The sequence below is a fragment of the Rattus rattus genome, chromosome 6, assembly GCF_011064425.1.
Source record: "Rattus rattus isolate New Zealand chromosome 6, Rrattus_CSIRO_v1, whole genome shotgun sequence".
Lineage (NCBI taxonomy): Eukaryota > Metazoa > Chordata > Mammalia > Rodentia > Muridae > Rattus > Rattus rattus.
The window spans coordinates 47,428,664-47,453,431 of record NC_046159.1 but is presented as its reverse complement, the minus strand read 5'-3'; the positions used below and the strand labels follow the sequence as shown (position 1 = coordinate 47,453,431).

The 24,768-nt window shown below is 45.0% G+C and overlaps 1 protein-coding gene across 1 annotated transcript in view; it reads right to left on the bottom strand.

The window, feature by feature from the left end:
• Positions 1–5,879: 5,879 nt before the first annotated feature.
• Positions 5,880–24,768, bottom strand: part of Eif4e3 (eukaryotic translation initiation factor 4E family member 3) — a 40,681-nt gene continuing 21,792 nt past the window's right edge. Inside the window, exons 3-7 of the mRNA XM_032906020.1 lie at positions 19,497–19,591; positions 18,063–18,123; positions 15,045–15,111; positions 11,194–11,349; positions 5,880–6,204 (exon numbers count right to left, since the gene is read on the bottom strand). Coding sequence (XP_032761911.1) covers positions 6,158–6,204; positions 11,194–11,349; positions 15,045–15,111; positions 18,063–18,123; positions 19,497–19,591 — 426 coding nt within the window. The 3' untranslated portion in view covers positions 5,880–6,157. The remainder of the gene's footprint in view (positions 6,205–11,193; positions 11,350–15,044; positions 15,112–18,062; positions 18,124–19,496; positions 19,592–24,768) is intronic.

Genomic DNA, 24,768 nt, shown 5'->3' with positions numbered 1-24,768 from the left:
AGTCTTGAGAAATAGTCACTCTTAGCCATACTCTAAATGTGTTTTCTTGAAAACAAGAAGGAATGTAATAAAGTCATAGCAATAGAGTCCCAGATGCAAAACAGCAAAGACTCTGGTATGAAAAAACATTGTACCAAACATATAAATCACTACATTTTTGAGTGAGAAGAATACAGGCTCGACTTACCTTACCGCTGCAAAAGGCTGGAATAAAAATTACTGGCTTATAGAAGCAACCTTCACATGTATCTGAACATCAAACACCCGGAGATATAAAATCAAAACTAACTAGAACAGAAAAAGTTTTCAGTCTGACCTTAAAAATACTGCGCAAATCACTAGATGAGACCAGATCAAAAGGAAGGGCATTACACCAGCTTGTAGCCAGATGTGAAGGGGTCCCAGACTGCACAGGGCACAGATGGTATCATACAGGGTGGCGGAAGGTGGGGGAGGACTGCAAACACATCAGAAACATGAGGCAAGCAAACCTGGTTTGGCTTGCACAGGTATGACAGCTGAAAAAAAAATGGATCACTTTCAAGCCACTGATAAGATTTTAAACGTGAGACAAATGTTGCTAGATGCCTCTGTAGCTGAAGTGTGGCAAGGAGTTTACATTTGAAATTCTCTTGTGTGCTAATTCAAAGGGGGAAAACATGCTCCCAGAGGGCATGGGTGAAGTCAGGGGGACTTAGCGTAGGTGAATACCAAGGAGTCAGCATCAACAGAGCTTAAGAGCACATACAGTGGTTGAGAGCCTGGTTACCTGATTAGAGTCTGAGAAATCTGAAGGGAATTCAAGAGACACTCCCAAAACCACAGGACTAGCAAGCTTACATGTGTGTCAAAAACATAGCCAAAGTCTTCAACAGTCCTCAGTCATTACATGAAATGATAAAACGACTCTATTTTATTCTTTTACATTTTTAGTAAAAACTGCTTTAAAAAAAAAAAAAAGTAACAAGAGACACACTAATTTCCCACCAGAAACTCAGAGGCATCAATTTCTGTTCAGAAGGATCATTTCTGTTAACACGAAGTTGCCAGTTTAACAAATCTCAAATAAACACTTCTTCCCAAACAGATGTTCAAAGAAGAAAGAAAAAATCCAACCTTAATGTTCAAAGGTAAAACTGGAACTGTTGTGTTTCATCGAATGAATCCTTGTGTGTGTGTGTGTGTGTGTGTGTGTGTGTGTGTGTGTGTGTGTTTCAGGCAGCAACCGAAACAACATGGAACACACATTCCTGTAAACCCATGATTTCAGAAGGACACAGAGCAATAGAATATCCAAAGGTCAGTTTATTGGATATTCTAATAAGGCACATCTGACACACACAGATACAATGAGACCATAAATTTCAGGAGCAATGATGGACAAAAAAGTATTGACTTCATGATGACCTCTGTCTCCCATCTGCATGCTTTGGGGAGTGCCTATTTGATTCTTTTTTTAAACACTTGTATGTATTAAAGACCCCCTCCAGTTTAGTAACAGCTTGGCTAAGCTACGTTTAGAAAGTGACAATTAATTTTAGTGGGAACTCATTCCCAGGCTACTTTGATAGTCCTCCGAGCAGTTTTGCGGTATTTTACATGCACTTTTATAGCTCTGTAACATTCATTTAATCTTGTTCAATGGTGCTGAACCCCAGATGCCATAAGACATTATAGAAAAGTAGTTACTGCACATATGGAGTAGCTACTTTTTTTCTGAACATTAATTTTTCTTCTCTTAACAGGATGGAATGGTATTCAGAAAAGAGAGACGCCATGGCTCCGTATTAAAGGTTTATATTATAGACTTCCAGAAATGGGCTACTTAGGATTGCTGTGGTCCTAGCTATAACGTTCTTATTTATGAATATCTTCCCTTTGAATAGTGACTGTTTTTTCCTTTTTTTTTTTTTTTTTTTTTTTGTAAGACTGTTGCTATTATACCCCGCTTTCAGGGTATCCTGGATGGGTGGGCCTCACCAGTAGTATGCAGAGGTTGGATATAATCGGAGGTTCTCAAAGTCTTAAGGCCTCAAGACCTTATAGAGTTACAGGGCGCTAGCTCAAAATGCAGATGCCCAAAGCTCCAGGGTGTAGCCGGGTAAGCTTGATAAGCTAGGGCCCCAGTGGGCCTTCTGCTCACTAAGCAGACAGACACACTGGTGGATGATCTCAGAGGTCCCTTCCGCTCTCCAATTCTATGTCCTTGGGATCGCTTTAAAATCGTGAGTCGTGTCAGCACCAGGAAGGGTGAAGACTGACTTCTGGCCGCAGCAGATTAAAGGAAATGTAAGAATTCTTCGTGTTCATTCGTATGCAAAATGAAAACAAGCCGAAAAGCTAACCACCAGTGTCTAGTTAGCTGGTTAAGGAATCGGTTTAGGGTTTTCCTTGAGACGGGAGCCCACCTAACTGCCCTGTCAGCTCACTTCTAAGGCATTTCTGTTTGTTCTCCGCCCCTCCCTTTTACTCTGTGACTCTTCCAAGCTCTTAGGAGTAAGTTAAGGTGATACAGAAACCACGTGAGGCACTCCTCTTCTTTCATTTCAGACAGGGAAGGGGAAGGGCATTCTTAAAGGCATTCTATCTATCTAAAAAGAAAGGAATCCTAATAGTTTGTCATCGTTAGCCATGCTAATCAAATAGAGATAAAACGTTCCCCATACTCTTATGTGGGTTTTATTTTTCTATTTATAAGTACTTAAAAAATCCAAGGAGGGGCTGGGAGCTGAGGTTTTTAAAAGTGGGTCCACAGCATTGTCTGTGATGTGTTTTTATTAGGCAAATGAGAATTAAATGTCTATCGCTAAATACGATTTGTATGCTCTCTAACGAAAGTTTTGTGAAGCCCTAGAGCAGCAGGCAGCAAGCTCTTAAATAATCCCACACACAGAGGAGGACTCGTTCAGCCTCTGGTCCAGAACTGTCAGCTGGAAGGCAGCGCCACCATGTGATCATTGTAAATGCTGTCAGTTCTGTGTGCATAGAAAGTTGGAATCCACGGGGAGTGAGTGGGGCATCTGGTAGCAGCGATCTACTTCCTCTCACACTACAGCGGTTGCTAGACCCCAAACCTAATGCCATTCACTCAGAAGAGGGAGGGAGAGCAAGCAGCTGTTGTCATGAGAACATCTGAGTATGTGCTGTTACACTAGCCGGAGTGGGACAGAGGATCAGTGCTGACCAGGATGACCTGAGAGAAGGAGAGGCTGACAGATGCCACTGTCTTCACTACAGAGAAGCCTGTGTCGATCACAGTTCTCAGACTCTGATGCCCAGCTTTGATGCTTTCCTGATGGCTAGATCTCCATCCTTCAGTGAGAAGCAGGGTCAGTCAAGGCTCAGCTGCTATATGGTGTATTGTGTCTACTGGATGCAATTGTATTCAAAGTCCCTTCCGATGATGAAGTCTTACGACTGTATTTACAGTGCAGGCATGCAAAAGCAAGGGAAGGGGCCAAGAACGGTCTAGTGACTTTAACCTTACGATTTCTCATTGTCTTGTTTTCCTTCTCATGTTTGTTCCCTGTCAAGGGGACCATGAATTAAATTACAGCATTGCAAGTTTGCTGGGTCAGTGCAGAAATAGGAGATGGCTAGGGAAAAAAGAGAAAATCTTAAAAACATTCCCCGTGTAGGCAAGAGTCTATAACATAGCAATCAAGGGATCACAGGACAGAGGCAAAAACACACTGGTTTCAGCCAGATTTCCTGGCTTGCCTCACAGCCTTGCGGGAGAAGGAAGCAAGCCCCTTGGTTTCTGGGTAGCACTCTGCAGAGAAGCCAGGGCTGCACCTACAGGACTTGGCTTGAAGGACCAAGATTCTACTGGATTCTCCACTTGCCCCAGCAAGTTGCCAAGATGGCTGAACTGCTCTGACATTGAGTTCCATGCCTCGAATGTTGCCTCTGATTCCCCAAGTATCAGCTTCTTTAAGGAGGCAATGGAAGGTTTGAAACTGCTTAGATCTGCTTAGTTCTCAGTCAATCATGACTAAATATTCAATTAAAACTATTTCCGAAGCAAAAGCTGACAAAATCTACTCAAGTAATTCAGAGACAGGTTCTGAAGAGTAGGCAGGTTAAATCCTTCTCATGGTTAGTGTTTTCTAAAGAGAAACAATTGCAAAAGTTCACTGGGACAAAAAAAAAAAAATAAGAACAAGAAAACAGACCAACTACTTTGTGTGGTTGTCATGTTTTGTGTTCATAAACAATAGAAACTCGAAAGCATTAACATGAGCCTAACATTCCTATTTATTTTATTTTATTTTTACTTCAAAAGCTACATACATGCAAAAAATTGAACATGTTATCACAAATGCTTTAAATAAAGTTCAAAAATAAAAATTTCTCAAAATTTATTTACTTATGGAAATATATATGACAATTAAAATATTGAAGTCAATTATATCCTTTTTGCTAATCTATCAGAAAATACTTATATTATAAAAAGGAATTTCGTGTCTAGAATAAGTTTTAAAATCCTTGAGTTATAGTTTTAAAACAAGTTTAGAAACTGTTCAAAGAAATGCACGTCATTTAGACAAACACATCCTGAGATTTTTCTAGAAGGATCAACACCCTGATGAGTGAAACTGTTGAGGGACTTAAGTTTGGAAAAGAAGTACCTCTTAAACTCTGACAGCTAATTATTTTTGCTGAGTGTTTAGCGATGTGTAAGTGGAGGGCCACGACTTTTATAAACAGATGCCGTTGAGGACCATCTGAAATCTCTGAATGGGGAATTTTATTTACAAATGCATGTGGAAGGCTTAGAGCAACTCCACCTCTCCTTCCCACAGGGCAAGGGGAATTAGAAATCCGCCCTTTTGAGAATTATAGAAGCTGCACGCTGGTTTGTGCTAACCCAAGCTAACAGGAGAGCAGCCCTTTCTGAAGGAGAATTACCAGGGGGTGGGGCAAAGCTGAGTGGGAAGCAGGAGCTTCTGGGAGGAGCTGTGACACTCGGAAAGGCTTTCTTCTACTGAAACCAGTATTTCTCTAGTAGTAGAATCAAATATCTAATAACACAGTCCATAGGAATGAGAGGCACGCCAGGGCAGCTGTGTGACTGGCTAGGTGTCTCCTGCCACAGTGTGCAGAGGAAGGGTGAAGCTGCCTTTGCTGGAAGGCCATCGGTTTTCAGAAAGGATACAGGACGGGGGCAGGAAAGAGGGCCCACTGAAGGAGAGCTGTGAGGATCGGTTTGGGTAAAGACGTTGCAACTTGGAAGAAGCCATACAAGTATTACGCACTGACTCCTCTATAAATCAGAAATATAAGGTTTCCTCCCGGGACAAATCATGGGGCTTTTGTTGAAAAAGTCAGATATGGGATTCTGCTTAGAAATTCTTGCACCGTGGGCCCCAAAAGCCTAGAGTTTGATTTGGAGCCTGACACCCAATTGTGATGAAAAGTTTTCATGTTAGGCAAACCAACAATTTCTTTTCCTCATACTGCTTTTTAAAGGGGTTTTAAGATGTGTGCGCCGTCAATGGGCATGCTTTCTATGGAACACACACACAAAAGAAACAATGCCCAGCTCACAGTATGCAGGGAAGTGTCACAACAATTTATCAGAAAAGGGGTTTTGCTAGGCTAGGCTTCCTCCCGGTGCCCTGTGACTTCACAGGCAGTCCTGTGGCGATTATGCAGATGCTCCTTAGCGAGGTACAGTAGAGCCACTGAAGGGGAAACCCAATTCTTATGCCTCAATGAAAGGGTGTGCAGAAAACAATAATTACTCTGAATGAGGAATCTTACGGGGAGGGGGAAGAGTGCAAAAAACCCACAGAATTTGGAAAGCTTAAAATTTCTTTCTTTCTTTCTTTCTTTCTTTCTTTCTTTCTTTCTTTCTTTCTTTCTTTCTTTCTTTCTCTTTCTTTCCTTCTTTCTTTCTTTCCTTCTTTCTTTCTTTCTTTTTCTTCCTTTCTTTTCTTTCTTTTTAAAGCAAGTGATACGATGGCAGAAACCCACATGTTCTCCCCCAACCCCACCTGCCACTTTGAGTCCTAATCGCCCAGACTGCAAGGACAGAAACCCACTCTAAATGAACCAGCATCGGCTCCGGCAAGTCTTCTCTTCACTCTCCCTCCTGTTAAGACCGGTTCCAAAACCAATCAGCAAAGGACAAAGAATTCTTTACAGAGTGCAATTAGTGTTTTCCACGTCCACCTTCAAAAGCATGATGCTCTTCATGGGCTAAAGGACAGAAAAAAACAAAAAAGAAAAGAAGGAAAGAAAACTTTAAGCAAAGGATGGGCCAACCCTCCTCTAGGCATCTCATTCAGCTTCCCCAGATGTTGGCAAGAACTCAAATACCTTTTTTTTTTTTCTTTTCCTTTTTTATTTTTTTCCAGTAACTGTTAGCTAAGGCGTGCATTTCCTGAGAAACGTAATAATGGAAATTAAAACGAGGAATAAACAAGCTATGGGCTGGCTGCCTGTTTCTTCTTGCTGTGCCTGGGGGCATGACTCATCCACCCAAGCTGATGAGGAGAGTACGCTGGGCTCAAGGCAAAGGCTATCAGGAGATGAGCCCCACAAAAAATGTATGGAACGGGCGGGGGGGGGGGCTATGACTCAAGACAGAGCCATGCGCAAGCCTACCTTCAAGAATAAAATAACACAAAACAAAACAGAGCCACAGGAGAGGGGGGTGGGAATTACATTATACCCCCTGCTTCTCATCGCTTTCCGCAGGCAACTAAGCTTCATAAAATCAATGGATCTATTATTTTCCCCAACCCTCAGCCTGTACCTCAGGGACTTCCATGGTTTGTCTTGTGGAATTACTAATTAGGAAACCGACTATAAAAAGTATGCTTTTCAAAGACTGTTTAAACTGGGAGATGAGAGATGGGAGGCCCCCAAGACACCCAGTATTAGCTGTAACACAAAGGGTCAAGTTTGGCTGAGGGGTGTCTACCTGTCATTATGAGGCAAGGCGTGACAGAGCCAGGGTGTGATATAGCCAGGGCTATTCAGTCCAAGTGCTTCCACTCACTCCTCCAGGCAATAAAGGGGGACACAGCTGAGTGTTCCACCTCCGTGACTGCTCCACCACCATACCTCCTCCCTCTCTTGTTTTTAATACAGACTACCGAGGGGAAGGACAGCTGGGCTAGATGTTCTTCAAGATCAGTTCAGATAACTACGCCAAGCAGCAATTCATCTGGACAAACCACTGGACGCACCTTGTAACTCCCACGTGACCTAACCTCTGCCCAAGCATAACCGCACAGCTCTCACAACTTCACATTTCTAACTAAGAATTTAACTTTCAAAATATTTTCTTTATTTGGGCATGTTTCTGCATGCACAGGTACACTTGCATGGAAAGGGGATAGTGTGGGGTTGGAGGAAGGAAGAAAGGGAGGTAGGGAGGTAGGGAAGGAGGAAGGGTAGGAGCATGAGAGGACAGGGAAGGTAGTGAATAATCTTGGATGCCATCCATCTTATGTTTGGAGACAGGACCTCTCACTAGTCTGGAACTTGCTAAAGGCCAGCCTGGCCAGCAAGCCCCAGAGATCCACCAGCAAACTCAGCTTTCTGTATATGTATGTGTGTCTGCATATGTATGTGTGTGTATATAATGCATGTGTGTATGTGTGTGTAGATGTGGTGTGCATGTTGTGCGTATATGTACTATCTGTGTGTAGTGTATGTGGTATGTGGTATATGGTGTGCGTGTGTGCGTGTGTGTGTGTGTGTGTGTGTGTGTGTGTGTGTGCGTGTGTGTGGTATATCTTTATGTACGTGGATGTAGTATGTAGATGTAGGTGCTGTCTGTGCGCCTGTACCACATGACCAGAGGTGTGAAACAACACTGGGTATCCTGCTTTGTCACTCTCTGACATATTCCTTTGGACAGGCTTTCTCACTGGACTTGGGGCAGGATTGGGGCCAGAGAGCACTGGTGAGCCTCCTGCCTCTGTCTACACAGTGCCAGGGTTAGTGTGTGTGGTGATGCCCAGCTCTTCCCATGCTGGGATGTGAACTCAGGTCCTCATGCTATTGTGGCCAGTGCTGTTGCAGAATCATTTCTCCAGCATTAGCTATCTTCTTTAAGGATTTATTTTTAAGTTACATGTGCTTGTGTGGGCGTATGTACATGAGTGCAGGTGCCTGCAGAGGCCTTGAACCTGGAGTTTCAAAGAGTTGTAAACCACCTGTCTTGGGTGCCGGGCACTAAACTCAGGTCATCTGCAAGAGCAGTACCCCATCCTAACTGCTGAGCCCTCTCCTCTGGCCCTACCCCTTGTTGTTTTTAAGAGTGGGTTCTGGGGCTTGAACTCAGGTCCTCTTATAGAGCTTACTCCCCAACTCTAACTCCTATCTTTAAGAAAGAAGTTTTAGGGAAGACACTAAATAAAACATAGACTGGCGTTCAGCGACATATGCTATGTTTCAGGGCCAATGTAAGGGGCCATAGGATGACAGCAATGCTGATTTGCAAATTGTGAATCCAAAGACAGTGAGGATGCAAAGTTCCGTCTTATCTCGAGGTGTGCAGGATCAGGACAGCCACAGCTGAAACCCTGAAGTGTCAGCGGCCAGAACCTGACAGCAGGTACGCTGTCAGGTTCACAGCTGCAGGTATACAGTTGCAGTGCTGTGGGCAAAGGTTTGTCATCCCTGGGGCAACTGGGGAAGCAATTAGAGGACTGCTCCCAGATCAAGAGCCAGCAGACTCTTTAGTAGTAATCCATGCAACTCCTGACTGTTGAAGGAGCTACAGAAAATACGGACTCAAATGGGAGCTTCCTTATGCTACGCAGCTACTGAAGGGCACTCAGACTCAGCACTGATACAATTTCCATGGGTCACAAAAGCAGTTTTGCTTTTCCCCAGTTATATGGAACGGTAGAGACTGCTCTCTGCTGCACCCACAAGGCGGGACTGAGCCAGGAGGGAGCCAAGAGGTTGGCTCAGCTTCAGTTCTGGGCTCTCCCTCCCCTGCCCTCCACAATGCTCCCTCACTCACACCTAGTGTAAAGGCTCTCAGAAGAACTTAAGGGAACTGGGGGGGGGTGCATGTAAATTGCGGTTTTTCTCATTCAAATTATCTCTCTGGTTGGAAGAGGAATCCCATGAATGGCAATGCCCAGCTGGAGGCCAGGACTAGATAAACTGGGATCTATGACATCATCTAGACAGCTAGCTTTTGCAAACTCCAGAGAGCCAGGATGAAGGCAAAGGTGGTGTGAACTGGCCACGTCCAGCCTAGCCCACCCAGGATTGTCCCTCACCCTGTGAACTAGTTTCTGTCCAGACGTCACTTTTCCAGATCACTTCTACAACACGTGCTGGCAACCTTGCCGAGTAAAGGACAGCCTGCTTCATGGCAAATAATACAGGGAATTCCGAGTTTTTTTATTTGCACAGCCTGAGCCTTCAAGTGTTAACATGTGTCATTCAAGAGCAGTTTTCTGCTTAGACCCGCAGCTAGCTCCTCCTGACTCACACACCTGACGATGGTAACTACCTCAGGGTGTCTGTCAGCTTTGATCCAGCTGGCCTGGGTGCAGTGTCCTTTCTCCTTGCTTGGTGCACCCCAACCCCCATGTCTCTTTCCAGCCACCCCAACAGCTAAGCAGTGAACTGCCTGCCCTTGGTTGTTCTTAGGTGACTATGTCTTGGCTCCAGAGTTGGGCACTAATTATCTAGGAGGATCCCGACCTTACACCGAGCTGCTGACCAGTTTGCTCCCTGTCAATTTGTTGACAGAATTGTAAAGCAGAAGGAACCTTGGAGATCATCTGAGACCAACCTTCTGGATACCCAGGTGAGAGAGGAAAGCAGGGCAATTGTGATTGCTTAGGGTTATGAGTACTCAAGTGTGGGCCTGCTTGACCTTGATGCTAGCTCATGTTTCCCTTTGCAGTTTCTGCTGGATATTCTTTCGGACTGGAAACCAGGAAACACACTGGTCTCTGGGCTGAACTGGAGCTGACCTGTCCCTAAGGAATGGGAATGGTACCCCTGTGACTGTCCTGTCTCCGCCCTGCACAGCCAAAGAGCAACGCCCCAGGGTGCATTTTCTGTCTCTTTCTTTTTAAACCTTCTGTCATAATTCAGAGGGTCAGCGTCCCCTAAGTGCAGAGCGAGGGATCCGTCTCCCCGTGTGGATCCTAATTCTTTGCTGTTGCCTACAGAACTCCTCCCAGGGAGGGCCTGGCTGTCCGTAGATGCTATACAACCAGGGCAATCACAAAATTTGAATTTTAGCCTCTTGACAAGGACCAGGACTAATGAGACAATGATGACATACATTTCAGAGATTCTAAGATGACTATGCTCCGTCCCCTGAAAACCTCCAAAATTCCAGAATCGCCAATTCATCCCGGTTTAACTGAAGACCCTTTCTTGCTTTCCCCCCCCCCTTCAATTAAATAGGGTATATTATGCTCAAGAGCACCTTAGAGTCAATGAAATACAATAGTGAGAAAAAAATGGGTTAGCGACTCCCAGAACAGTTTGGGACATAGAAAATCTGTCAGAGATGTGTGTGGGGCTATCAGTCATTTCCCGTAACTCACTGTATCAAACACTGGTTCCAACACACTAAGACGTTCTTGTTGTGAAAAGGATGAGTGTCTGTGGAGAGCACACAAAGGCAATGAACACACATCACGATGGAAACAATGGGTCTACACACTGTTCACACCAGAAGTTGTGTGCACCACTGCACGGGGACTCTTGGTGACTCTGCCCGCAGTCGCCACGATGAGGAAGGGGTAGCACTGCCAGTTGAACTGTCAATCATACCTGAGCTCCCCCATAAACACAGATGTTAGACGTGATAAATTCCTGCGTGGGAAGGATGCTTGACCATCAGCCTGCCAGCTCTCTGAATGACTTCTCTCGCCTGCTCTTGCTACTACTCCCAATAGAATACAATTTCCTCTGACAGACCTAAAGTCAGGTTCAGCTATTTGAAATCACGAATACAGTGTATAGTTCCCTTCCCAATTCATGCGCTCAGGCAAGAGCAAAAAAATCTCACTTTAATTTCTGAAACTAAACTCGATTTTTAAAAGAAACACTTAACAAGCATCGTGCTGAACTGTTGTCTGCGTGAATGGAGTTTCGAGCGGTCTTGCCTTCCGCCTCATCCGCAGTGTGCCTCGACCTCTACAAGTCTGGCAGGAGAATCTCCAAAATAGCGATTGGAAATGGAGCACTTACGTTTATAAAACACTGCTTTAAAAGGTATGTGGGGAAGGAGTTGCTGGATCTTCTCTAGCACAGTAGCTTCGCCCACTAGCGAGGCATTGACATTCCACACCTGGACGACATCCTCTCTGTCCCGAACGCTCACGCTGACTCCTATGATCTCGTCATCTGAGGAGAAGAGGGGGTGGGGAGGCAAGAAGTGAGTAAATGACGGTGACAAGCTGGTCTGATCACATTTACGCACCTACTGCTCTAGCTGTGAGTTACAGACGGGAATGGGACCGGTCTGTCGTGAGCGACTGCTTCCGTGGGGGACTGCTGGAGAAAGTCAGTTCAGCATAGACGCTGTAAGAGTCGCATCGCAGTTACCCAGGGATTCAGCAAATAGAGTATTCGAGCCAAATGAGTCTCCCAGATAAGGCATTTTACCCTTTTTAACACGTTACCCAAAGCTTTCTGTCACTTTCTGACTCCGTTTGGATGAGACTTTTTCTAAAATGGGTTGCATAATTTCCTGCCCTCTGAGAGCCAAGTGAACTCGGATGAACTTTTCGCTTGAAGCCTGTCCCTCTCTGTGAGGAGGGGTGAGACGTTCTGTGGCATCCTGCTAAGACACTGGATACTTCAGACTGTTAGCACTATTTGCTCCAAACCTCTCTGGACCCAGACTCTGTCTAGTGGCTCCTCTGCTCTCTGTGCGTTTTCTGCTCTTTTATGAGTTGCTCTGCCCTCTGCTGCTTCCCTTCTGACCGTGTTGAACCAGGGGCTAAAGAGCTGACAGCTACCTGTTACCATTACAGGTGCACTAAGTATCTTCTGACTGACACTCTACCATTATCACCCAGTGAATGGTCGTTAGGCACCAACCTACGCTGGCTAATGGAGGCTTTGGTCAACATGGGGTTAGTGTGGATGCCGTTGAGCGTGGAGGCTGGAGGATGAACCTATTGCACCCTATGCTCCTGTGCAGCAACTCTGCCCACACTAATTGGTGACAAAACGATAGAAATTGAGCTTTTGACTCCAAGTTTTTCATGTTCATGACACATTTAGGAAACAGAGACAGCTCTCCGAATCCACATAGTCAGTGCCAATACGTAGCATGCGAGAGAGAGGCATTACCACAATTAGGGAATTTTATGTTAGCTTATGATATGTTGCTGCCTAATTTGCCATCGACCATAGGTTGAGCTATTCACGCCATCGGTTTTTCTACTTGGTCTCCTGGACATTTGGACATGTTACTATTTAATATGATTTACATAGTGGCATACCCAGTCTACTCAAAGAAACCACTTTTTTTTTTTTTATGAAATAGTTCCCTTTTCTCCTCCATTTCCCCCTTCCCTGCCTTCCTCTCTGCCTGTTTTCCTTTATGAATTAATTTGATCAAGGCTTTGGTGCAAATTCTGACACCTTGTGAACATATATATAAGTATTCAAAACCAGACAAAATTAGACTACGGTGTTCCTAGTTAGACTGAACCAACTTGGATGGCACCTTATGAAGAAGAGAAAGAGGACGGAAGACTGGAGCACAGAGGGCATTAACGCCCTGCTTCTTAACATGTAGACTCAGGAAAAGGATTCAATCACTTTGTGACTTGTTGTCAGGCTTCACAGCTATGATGCCGGGACATTTCTACGCATGTCCCACATTCAAACACAAGCTAAAACATCTGCTCATGGCATTTCTCGTCTCACTGAGATGAGATGAGATGATACATTTCATGTAAAAATACAATTATTATATTAAAGAAAGAGGTGATCCAGTGTTCCGGCCAGGACACTACTGACCCGGTTTTGGGGAAATGTGAGTGTTCCCTAGTCGTTTGGGATGATCCACTCATACTCTACTGGTAATGGGTGAGGTCAGCAACAGATGCCAAGCAGCACCAATGGTCACTGTTTCACTTTGGCTTGGCTTCTGGCAAGCAGGAATAGCTGAGTTCAGCCCTCTTGCACAGAATAGTAAAAAACCCTTATGAGAAGGCAGGTCAGTGGTGAAATACATAGTATTCTTCACATGGAGAATCAGCCAGCCACACATAGGCTGTGGCAGAGCCCTGGCAGCTGAAGACAGTGGGGCCACAAGGAGTCATTGTTTGAAGACGTAAGTGGGGCTGAGAAAGATGAGCTGGTTGCCTCAAGTGACAGAGCTGGTTAATGGAAACACTGAATGTTAACAGTCAGTAGCATCTGCCTTTCTAGTCAGGCACAGAAGAATTAGCCTTCCCTGCTCACTACTGGGTGTTATGACTATTCCGGGACTTCTGTGTTTATAGCTATACACAGGGTGCCCCTCGGACTGGGCAGGATAAAGTTGTTAGCTTTTCTCCACTAGAACAGAAGTCTGCCCTTGTAAGCCCCTTTCTTCTCAATGCACACTTTGAAGTGAGTAAAAGCAGTGTGAAAGGCAGAACAGAAAGGCAGAACAGTTGCACACCCTCTACCCACCCCCAGGGAGGTGAATGTGAGATTGGTCTTGGATCTGTCGGGGTGACAAGAGCTCTAGAGACAGCCTAAGTCTGGGTGCCAGCTGATACACACTAGTCTACAAAAAACAATACCAAATTGTCAAATGAAGCAGATAAAATGAACCAAAAGCAACATTATAACAAAACACAACAATAACAGCAACCACAGCAACAACAAAACCCCACAGAACTTTAAATGTATCCTTGGAAGTTTTGGAGAGCTCCAAGAAGAAAAGAGACCCTGACACAAGCAAATGAGCCCTCTCTGATGGTTCTGTGATAAACACCATATAAACAAAAAGGGCTCACAGCCGGGAGGAGGTGTGGGTGTGGCAGAGCTCATGGCCAGACTAAGGTCCATGGTTCCACCCCCAACACACTCTTCTCTGAAGGCTACTCAGCAGTCAACGCCTTCTGCAGATGCAAGTCTTCTGTTTCAACCTCAGCAAGAACAGTGAGACATTTTGTCTCCCAGAGTCTGCCTCTTTCTGTGTAGAGTCAGGAGAACAAGAGGAAGAGGATAAACCAGGAAGAATGAAGGGACTGTGCCTACTCACCCAGATCCCACTAGTCATGGCAGGCACTGTGCCCCACCCAAAGATGAGGCAGCTACAGAAAACCTGCCACAAGTCATGCCAGCTCACTGATAAAGATTTACCTTTTCTTTCTGCCTATTTATATCAGATGAATGGCTGCAACTGTTATGAGAGGAAATAATGTAGGCATACATACATACATATATGCATGCATACTTATGTACATACATACATACATACACACATTTATGTATGCCTTTATAGATGTAATAGCCAACCCTTGGTATTTATGTAAGATAAATTCTAGATCCCCTCCAAACCATGACTATTTAAGTCCTTTATATAAAATGTCATTTTCACATAATACTTATTTAGGTATTTATTTTGGAGCAGTTCATTTTTGCACACCAGGTGAACATTCCACCACAGAGCTATATTACCAAGTCAAACTTATTTTTGAATCTTCTCTTTCTTATTTTTAATATTTAATGCAAATGCCATGCAAGTTGTTTGCATTGCATTGCTTCTTGAATAATAAGGAAAGTGTATGTGTGTGTTTATTTCAGATACTGTTCATGCCTTCTACTGTTTCTTGATCTGTGAATCCATGGATGCAAGATCTGAAGAAAGGAAGGGCTGACTGTACACACATGTAAATACACACATGTGCTTATGTATACAAATCTCACACCAAACCCCAAACCGCAGGGACAAGTCTAAATTACATCACAGCTACAAAATCAATACCTTGCAGGCAAGCACAAGGACCAGACATAAAATCAAAGGTCTGTGAATGACAAACGTGAGACAAGGATACGAGGGCATAAGCAAATGGCTGTGGCCTCCCTACCTGCTGCAGCACAGTCTGTGAATTGCTCCCCAATGGTCGCTAACAACAATTCTTTCCAAACTGTGGACTAAACGTAGGAGAGAATAAAAAGGAAAACAAGGGAACTTTTAGGCAATTTATCATCAGGTGCTCAAGGACACAAGCTCCCCACCCACAGCTGGAACCTCCAAATCATGGAAGAGCACATGTGCAATCATACATGTGTAGGAGCAGCTTGCAAATGACTGTGCACACACAGATACAAGTGATCCAGGGCCTTCATGCTAGCGAAGCTCCCATGAACTCCAGAAGAACTGGAAGGGGAGGGGGGAGCCTTCAACTCACTTCATTTCCCGATGTCTTTTAACTCTCAAAGTGTACAAACCCCATTACATTTGAGTGCCATTAGTAAAATCCTTCTCTTTGTTTTTCTCTTGCAGTTGATATGGTACTTAAAATGTTACCACTTAAGATGTTACTCCAGTCAAGAATGTTAAGAAACATTGTTATTTACTGAATGCCAGAGACTTGCAAAATTCTATTCAATGCTGACAGGTTATTTGCACTGAATGATAAATTTATGTACTATCGTGCGTGCATGCACAATTTCTCTGCCTCCTGCCAATGAGAAGCACCAGAGCTCCTTCTATGAAACGTACTAATGCTGTCAAGTAAACGGAATTCACTCACAGGACACCGGAGGCTCAGTGGTCTCCTAGTTTTTCCCCTGGAAAAGGTCTAGGTTCCCCTTTGTCATGGTTCCTAGGCTTTGAGGCCTCTCAGAGTGAGAAATCACTTTACTCTCAGGTCACTTTCCTCTCTGTGACTTGAGCAGGCTGTGAGCCACTCCAGCTTCCAGCTGGGAGGGAATAACAACAGAATGGACCTCAGAGGGATGTTGCAAGCACAGAATCTGTCAGGAACTGCTTCACACAGTGACTGCGACAAGGGGGCTCAAGATTTAAGACTGAACCATACATAGTGGCACGCATCCATATGCCAGGTGCTCGGCACGGTTAACTGTAACAATGTTTATTATTACATTCTAATGAGCTTGCAGCAGCTGCTTATCTTTAACCCAGGTGAGGGCATTTAACTAGGGAGCTGAAGGTGGCCCTGTACTAGAAAGGCTCAAGTCTTCTTTCCTCGACCTTTCCTTCTCCCATCTCTCCAACTTAGGTCTTGAGTTCCCTTGGTGCTGAAGCTGGAGTGGGAGAGGAAAGCATGGAAGGGAGCCTTCAGGCTTCTGTTGTGAATAAAGGCAGCTCTGGCCTCCCACAATTCTAATGGGGGTCTGAGACACAGGAGCCCTCAGGCACCTGTCCAGACAAAAAATGTATCCGTGCCTGAATCTGGCCTTGTGAGCAGGCAGGGTGGGCCAGAACAACCCTGCCTTGAGCAGTTTTCTATGGGTGGGAGAACCCTGGTGGCTTCCACTGAGTTCCAAGTCTAGGGTGAAGAAGACACATAAATATACAAGGCTTCAGAGTGGCTCCCCATCACCTCAAACATAAACCAGCAGGTAAGAGAACCAACACACATGGGGGGAGCGTTGGGTTAAATTTAAGAAAATCTAGGAGTATCTTACACTTCCTTATTTTCTGCTTGCTCTCTCGGCAGAGCAGAGGGTGTCATACACCTTGCCTGGCTCCCATTTAGCTCCAGTGTTTTTCAGGTTTGCAATGTTAATGACCAGATCTTCAGCCTTTACCAATGAATCTGGTTGTAACTTGAAATGTGTGCTCACAGGGAAATGACTCCTGTCCACGCGTGTGGCTCCCCAGAAGTATCTTAATTTTTTGAGCATGAAAAGAATCAGGAAAAGGTCCCTTCTGTCCATTTTACTTTTAATGATTTGTGTTACTTATGTATTGATTGGGGTGTTCGTGTATGCCTGCGTATGTGTGTGCAGGGGCATGTGGTAGCCAGAGGTTGATCTCTGCTGTCTTCTTCAGTCACTTTCCCATCTTATCTTGTGAGAGTGGGGATCTTTCACTGAACTGGAGCTCACTGTCTTTCCAGACTAGCTGATGGGCAAGTCCTAAAGCTGCTCCTGGGTAGCAGGTATTCACAGCCACATGAAGCTTTTCCACACGGGTCCTAGGGATCGGAACTCGAGTCCTTATGCTTCCGTGGCAAGCACTTTACCAGATGAGCCATCTCCCCAGCCCCTATTTTCATTATTTTACACAGGGTCTCACTGAATGGCACACTAAGATTTGAACTCATGATTCCCTCACTTCTATTAATACCGTTTGGGGTCAGAGGGACACATTTCCATGCCTAGACCGGTTCGTCTACTTTCTAAGGAGTTTTGTCTTTTCCCAGGGCTTAATGGAAGTTCTTTTTTTAAGGCTTACACTTTGCTCCCGAGAAATCTAGACTGCTGAGGCTTGCCTAGCTCCGTGAACCCCAACGAATGGGGAACCTCTAAGTGTCCCCATTTTCCATTTCATGGTCCCTCTATCTTTGGCCAGGAGAGCCATCCTTTGGTGGGAAGGATCCTGCTTTCCTGTGGAAGATGAGCTTGTATGTGCTAGGCATGCCTGGTGAGGAAACAGCAACCATGAAGCTCCCAGATGGCTCTGCTCTAACCTTTATAGACCTTGATGGCTATATGACACAGGGATGTCACTGTAGATTCACAATTAGACATTTTCTTATCTTCTTTCTCTTTTCTTTCCTCTCTTTCTTTCTTTCTTTCTTTCTTTCTTCCTTCCTTCCTTCCTTCCTTTCTTTTTCTTTTTCTTTTTTTGAGACAAGGCTTCTCCTGTGTTGCCCTGGCTGTCCTGGAACTTTGAAGACCAGGCTGCCCTTAAACTCGGAGATCTACCCGAGTGCTGGGCATAAAGGTGTGAACCATGACACCTGACTATTTCAATTGTTCAAGGTGATAGGATTAAGTGACCATCACCAATGTCGGAAATGAACTTCTCCACCTAGGGCTGCCAGGGGACTTCTGGACAGACCCCACTGAAAAGCACACCACTCTCAGGCCCGTGCCCAGGCAGTTCTGGGAAATTATCAGCAGAGACGTACCGTGCTGTCCTTGGGAACTTTCATCTTCCACACACCTCCCTTTGCATTACTCTCTTCCTCCCTATGGCAAAGAACAACATTTAGAGTTGCGCTCCACAACCAAGGAGTATTTCTATTTCCATTCAGTTTAACAATGGCTGGTGTGAAAAAGAAAAGTGCACAGGTGTTTGAGTAAATGTTTCCCAGTCCTGTGATTAGGAGCAGAGGCGGAAGAAGGAAGGGAATGGAGATGAGAGAGGGAGCAACATGGAATTAGCTGTGATGGGGGGTGAAGGTAGGTGCAGGGACATGAGGTCCTCACTCTTGAGGAGGTGGCACCCGGGGCTCCCTGACTCTCTGGGTATGGACAATTGACGCAAGCACTTTGCAGGTGTGAGGAGCTTTACATCCCAAAGCATATTCACTATGTTGTCTCATTTACATGTAAACCTGGGGGCACAGATGTAACAGGTGGCAGACCAGGGTTTAATAGTCATTTCCTGTCCGGGAAGTGCATGCCAAATTCTATGTAAGAGGGATTCAGGGAGGGTTGATTCTAATCCTAGCTTTAAAGACACGCTCAGTTTAAAGATCCTAGCTTTGCTTATGAGAATATTTCTTCATGGTTGGCCAGAGGTGGAGAGCTGACCCCGTGAGCCAGTGGTGGCTTGGAGAATGCCAACAACTGATAAGCTTGGAGGGTGTAAATCACAGCTCAATTAGTAGGACTTGTGGCTATAGGCCTGTCAACCCAGCTGTTCAGGAGGCTGAGGCAGAGGAATGGCAAGTTCAAGGCTTATTATGATGGCCACAACGTGAGTTCAAGACCAGCTTGGGTAACTTTGCCAAGCCTTATCTCAAAAACCAGGGATGGGAGCAAGGATGTGGACGTAGTTCAGTGGTGCGGTGCTTGGTCAGCACGTGGTATAAGGCTTTAGGTTCAGTCCCAAGAGAGAGACCTGTCTTCCCACAAATGGGAAAATCTGACTTCAAATTCAGACAACAATGAGAAAGCAAAGGAAACATGAAGGAGAGTCAGAGTGTGGATGAAACCTGGAAAACCGGGCGTGGGGACACCAGCTGTGCCTGTGAACCTCTCGGTTACAGGTTCCAACTGAACTCTACTTGGTTCTCGTTTAATTTAGATTTCTACCATTCACTGAGAAAAGAGCTAAGGCAGAATCTCACTCTCCTTGTGAGTAAATAACTGTGAAGGAATAAATGACGTAAGGTTTTATTGGTATTAGAGGCTTGGCCTGGGCAAACGAACTGCCCAGTGCCCTCATACTACATCCAGTAATTACGGCAGCTGTGGGAGGCTCTTCTGGGGCTCCAGCCCTTGATAAGCAGGGGATTCTTGCTGCTAAGAGGCACGCCATAGGCAGAATGAGTCCTCATGAGGTTCCCAGCTATTTCCCTCCCAACCTGACCTCCAGGTGAACCAGACACACTTACCACAGTGGTCGCCTCTCTCCTCTCATTAAGTGATAACTACATCTCAAAGGCAGGCTGGTCACAGGAGGGATGTTGTTGTACACACTCCAGAATATCTTTAAAGAAAAAAACCAAAACACTTCATTTAATAAACCCAGTATTGATTAACGATGCCAGGACACTATAAAATTAATATATTAAAGAAAAATTGATTCTCATTAATTCCTAGCTACTTGGAGTAGATTGTTCTCATTAGCGCTTCAACATTTTTAATGCAAAAATTGTTCCTTCTAGACATTAGGTTAGGCTGTATGTTTTAGAAAGCTGTTGTTGTGAAGCAATGTGTACACATAAAACCAGAAAGGTAATAGTACACTATGTATGCCAGGGGTTAGTTATAGATTTATCTGACTTTATATGTTATGGCTCTTTTGCTTACGTGCATGTATGCGCACCATGTGTGTGTGCACCGTGTGTGTATGCACCGTGTGTGTGCACCTTGTGTATGTGTACTATGTATGTGTGCACCATATGTGTGTGTGCACCATGTGTGTGTGCACCATGTGTGTATGTGTACCATGTGTGTGTGCTCCATGTGTGTGCACCATGTGTGTGTGCACCATGTGTGTATGTGTACCGTGTGTGTGTACACCATGTGTGTGTGCACCATGTGTGTGTGCACCATGTGTATGCACCATGTGTGTATGTGTACCATGTGTGTGTGTGCACCGTGTGTGCACCATGTGTGTATGTGTACCATGTGTGTGTATACCATGTGTGTGTGCACCATGTGTGTGTGCACCATGTGTATGCACCATGTGTGTATGTGTACCATGTGTGTGTGTGCACCGTGTGTGTGCACCATGTGTGTGTGCACCATGTGTATGTGCACCATGTGTATGTGCACCGTACGTATGTACACCGTGTATGTGTGCACCATGTGTGTATACACCGTGTGTGTGTGTGCACCCTGTGTATGTATACTGTGCATGTGTGCACCATGTATATGTGCACTGTGTGTGCATCATGTGTGTGTGCACCATGTGTATGTGCACCGTGTGTGTGCACCGTGTGTGTGTGTGTGTGTGTGTGTGTGTGTGTGTGTGCACCGTGTGTGTGCCTGGTGCCTTCAGAGGACATAAGGAGGTGTCAGATCCCCTGGAACTGAAGTTATGCACGGTTGTGAGCCATCATTCGGTTGCTGAGGACCAAACTTGGGCCCTCTTCAGGAGCAACAAAGACTCTTAACAACTGAACCTACTCTCCAGTCCCAAGGACTGACATTAATAAAAACTGCTTTTCACTAGGAGTGTCTGTTAACTATGTAGATTTTCGCGGCTCTTGTCACAAGAGAATGTGAGATGGGTCTGTTAATTCATAACCTTAATATATATGGAGCCTAGGTCTTTCATTTTGGAAGATTTGGTTAGAAAGACTACAGACAAAACATGCTCTGTGTTCTACATTTCAATATAATCTCATCTGAAGGCCGGGTTGGAGAGATGGCTCAGTGGTTCAGAACACTTGCTATTCTTGCACAGGACCTGGGTTCTCGTCCCAGCATTCACATCAGGCAGCTTCCAGACACCTGTGACTCCAGTTCCAGGGGTTCTGATGCCCTCTTCTGACCTCTGAGGGCATGTGAACACACATGGTACACATCCAGACAGGGAGGGGCACACATATAAACATAAATAAAAATTAAAGACCCTCATCAGTTCTAATTTCATCAGGAATGGTTATAAATAAGTTTCTTGACACTGTAAGTCATGATCTCATGCAGGTTGCAAAGAACCAGGCAGGAGGACAAGGCTCCTGAGAGGTAGCAACAAAACAATGGTAAATTAAATGTTAAATGCACAGTGAATCGGGAATGTCTCGTGGAGCATTTGCCTGTGTTACTCACGTTACTTCGCTACAGTCCTCTTTCTGAACACACAACATGTGTACTTTGCATGTGCTTTCTGTCACAGAATGTAACACTAATGAGCATGCCTGGACACCTCCCCTCAGATTCAGGAAGAAAGAAAGCTAACACGGCAGTATTTATACTGTACATAGGAGATCTTCTGCCCTGATAGAAGCATACTGTTTAATTTTGGAATACAGAGACTTTTAATCTTTCCTATCATAAGTCCTCAGCATGCAAGTATCGAGTATATTTCTCGGTTTGAGGGCTGGTGAGATAGCTCAGTAGTTCAGAGCACTTGTTCTTTTTACAGAGGACCCAGGTTCAATTCCCACACCCACATAGCAGTTCACGACATCCACAACTCCTGTTCCAGGGCATTTGATGCCGTCCTCTGACCTCTGTGGGTGCCAGGCACACATACCATATGCCTAAAGACAAAACACGCACACACAGAAATGCAACAATTTTTTAGCATGTATAAGTTTTGAAAATTGATGTTTGATTTGCTTCCTTGTGTTTCACTAAAAAAAAAATCATTAAATAAATTTTGGCTTGGGATTAGGCAGAATTTCAAATTTCTTTTGAAATGGCTGTACAAACAGTTTTGCCATTGTGTAAAGTGGCATTCTCTGCCTCAGGGGAGGCACAGCATACACCGGAAGAGGAGCCAGGAAGGCCTCTGTGGCTGCCTTGGTTTCCCCCAGGGACCCTGACCCTATGGGGGTCAGGAACACTACACTGCACAGAAAGCCTTCACACTGGATGGGGGCTACACCCCACACGCCTACAAACCGTAGGTCCCCCTGATTTACCCACTGGGGCCTGACACTGTACACAGTTAGGAGGACCAGAGCCTGTCTCAGGGAATTGCCCCCAGGAGTGGTGCAGGGAGGGGGGTCCAGGGGAAAGGGCCAACCTCAGGTGTCACCAGCACTTTTGACCAAGTCCTGTTACTGTGGCCCCTGTCTCCAAGGCCTAGTTCCTGGACCCCCTACCCTGGAGGTTATTGGAACCCGGGCTCTGTGGGTGCCTTTCTACTGCCCCAGCCAAGATTGGAGCCTTGGCCTGGGGAGCCAATGAAGACAAATAAACTTGTAAGCTGTCTCCCCCTCCCAAAAGTGGCATTCTCAGAATTATTATAAATCAAATGTCTATCAAGTCTGAAACATTCCTGAATGTACACTATGTCCTGCAATAGCAAATCTTCAGCTAAGATGTGTTCTTTTAGATAAAAATTATGTATGCACATCCCATTTGTATGCACACTTGCTTCTGTCTTTAGTCAATGACAAAAGTATCCATATATACCAAATAATTGTTTAACAAATATTCTTATGATACATTATCCATAATTTTTTAAAATGTGCATACAGTTTACATTCATATATAAAGGTTCAGGAGAGAAGACAGTTCTAGAAGCCCCTGTTCTAAAACACACACACATATTCTCAAGGGAAAGAATCTTGCAACAGATGTTCTGACAGTTACGGTACTTAGCAGAGTCGTTAGTGTGATCATTAAACTGCATTTCCTTGTAAGGACTCTGCCAGGGAGAGGTCTGTGGAGCTTTGCCTTGGGCCTGAGGGTGGAGAAGGAAATCAGAGGAAATCACATTAGATGACTCTGTCCCTCTCTCTTGTTCTTCCTACAAGGATCAGAGAACAGCTCAGCAGGCAGACCATAAGGTACCAGGAAGCAGTACACAGGGACTTCAGGTCCATGTCATTGTCAAGGCAGCCCTCTGACTTTATACACAAGAATGCACACACACACACACACCATCCAGAAACACACATATACACACATAAGCATCCAGAAACATACACACATACACACACACACACACACACACACATACACACAACATACATACACCATCCAGAAACACACATATACACAGGTAAGCATCCAGAAACACACACACACACACATGCACACACACACGCACACACACACACACACACACACACACACACACACACACACACACACACACACACACACACACACACACACGCACAAGCATCTATAAATACACCCAGTTGAATTCACTGCAGAGATGGTAATAGTGCACTAAGACGATCAAAGGCCATATATAAAGTATCTGTGGTAGATGTATCAGTGGGGAATCTACTTCAGCACTCCAGGAGCCTTCTACTTAAATGGTAATTTTAGCAATCACAAAATTAACATGGTGTGATAGTAGATCCTTTAACAGACTTGTGTCCCTGTGGAGGGCTGATGTTCTCTGTTTAGTCAGATCTCAAGATCTCAAGATCTCTGCAACACCCCCGCTTCTGTCTGTGCTGTTACTGTGAGAGGGCAGAGCTGGAACTTGATCTGTAAAGACCCTATATTTTTTTAAAACTACTAACCTATTTTCTTTGATGATGTTACCATGTCTTAGAAGTCACAGACAAGTCATGTGTAGAGTCACAGGAGGAGGGACACTGTTGACAATGTCTTCCAACTAGTCAATGCCCACTTACTTGCTATGACATGGCAATGACCTCTGCAGAATCCATGGACAAAATGATGCAAAAACAAAAAGCCTCTTCTCAGAGAAGGCTGGGAGGAGGACGCTGACGACAACCCGGGCTCTGAAGGTCAACCCTTCCAAAGCTCCTCCCATGACATCCCCGCCAGGCTTCTCCAGTCCTGATCTTTGACCTAGCATTTGAAGTCTTTAGAGAACTACACACAGCACACATTTCTTTTATCTCAGAAGTGAGAAGAGGCCAGAGGACCCTGTTGCGGCCTTGGAAGAACAAAAGCAAGAACATCCCTGAGCTTGTTTTCTTTGGTGAATCTGTCAGGAAGGACAGACCATCACAGTGCAATGGCGGCTGAACTTGGAAGCTGTTCATCATTGCAGGTGTTTGTGCTTGAACACAGAATGAGAGCAAGAGTTCCAAGCACGCCAGTGGGAAGGGACACACTTAGAAAGCATATGGCGCTAAACAGCTGCTGCAAACTTCCCTCTTCTGTCCTCTATTTCTCTGTACATCTAGTGGAGAAGGAGCCTGAGAGAAGAGCTAGCATTGCATGCTCCTGGAACCCAGCCCTTCCCTGCGGGAGACAAAGGACTGATGTGGTACAGGCTTGATGATTCTCAATGACTGTCTCCAGAACACCTAAATGTTACTACAGGTTCAACGTTATAAGTAGATTTCCAGCGGCACCAGGCTTACAATGAGTCCTCTTTAGTCTGTGACAGAGCACTGCAGTACAGCTAAGCACAATGCTTCTTAATGATAGATAAGTGCTCTCCAACCTTGTAAAGCCTTAATGATCACCCAAGGGCCATTCATTCAGTCCACATTGCTGGGCACCAGTTGTATGGAGGACACGGCGATCAAACTAAGTTAATGTGGAAAGACA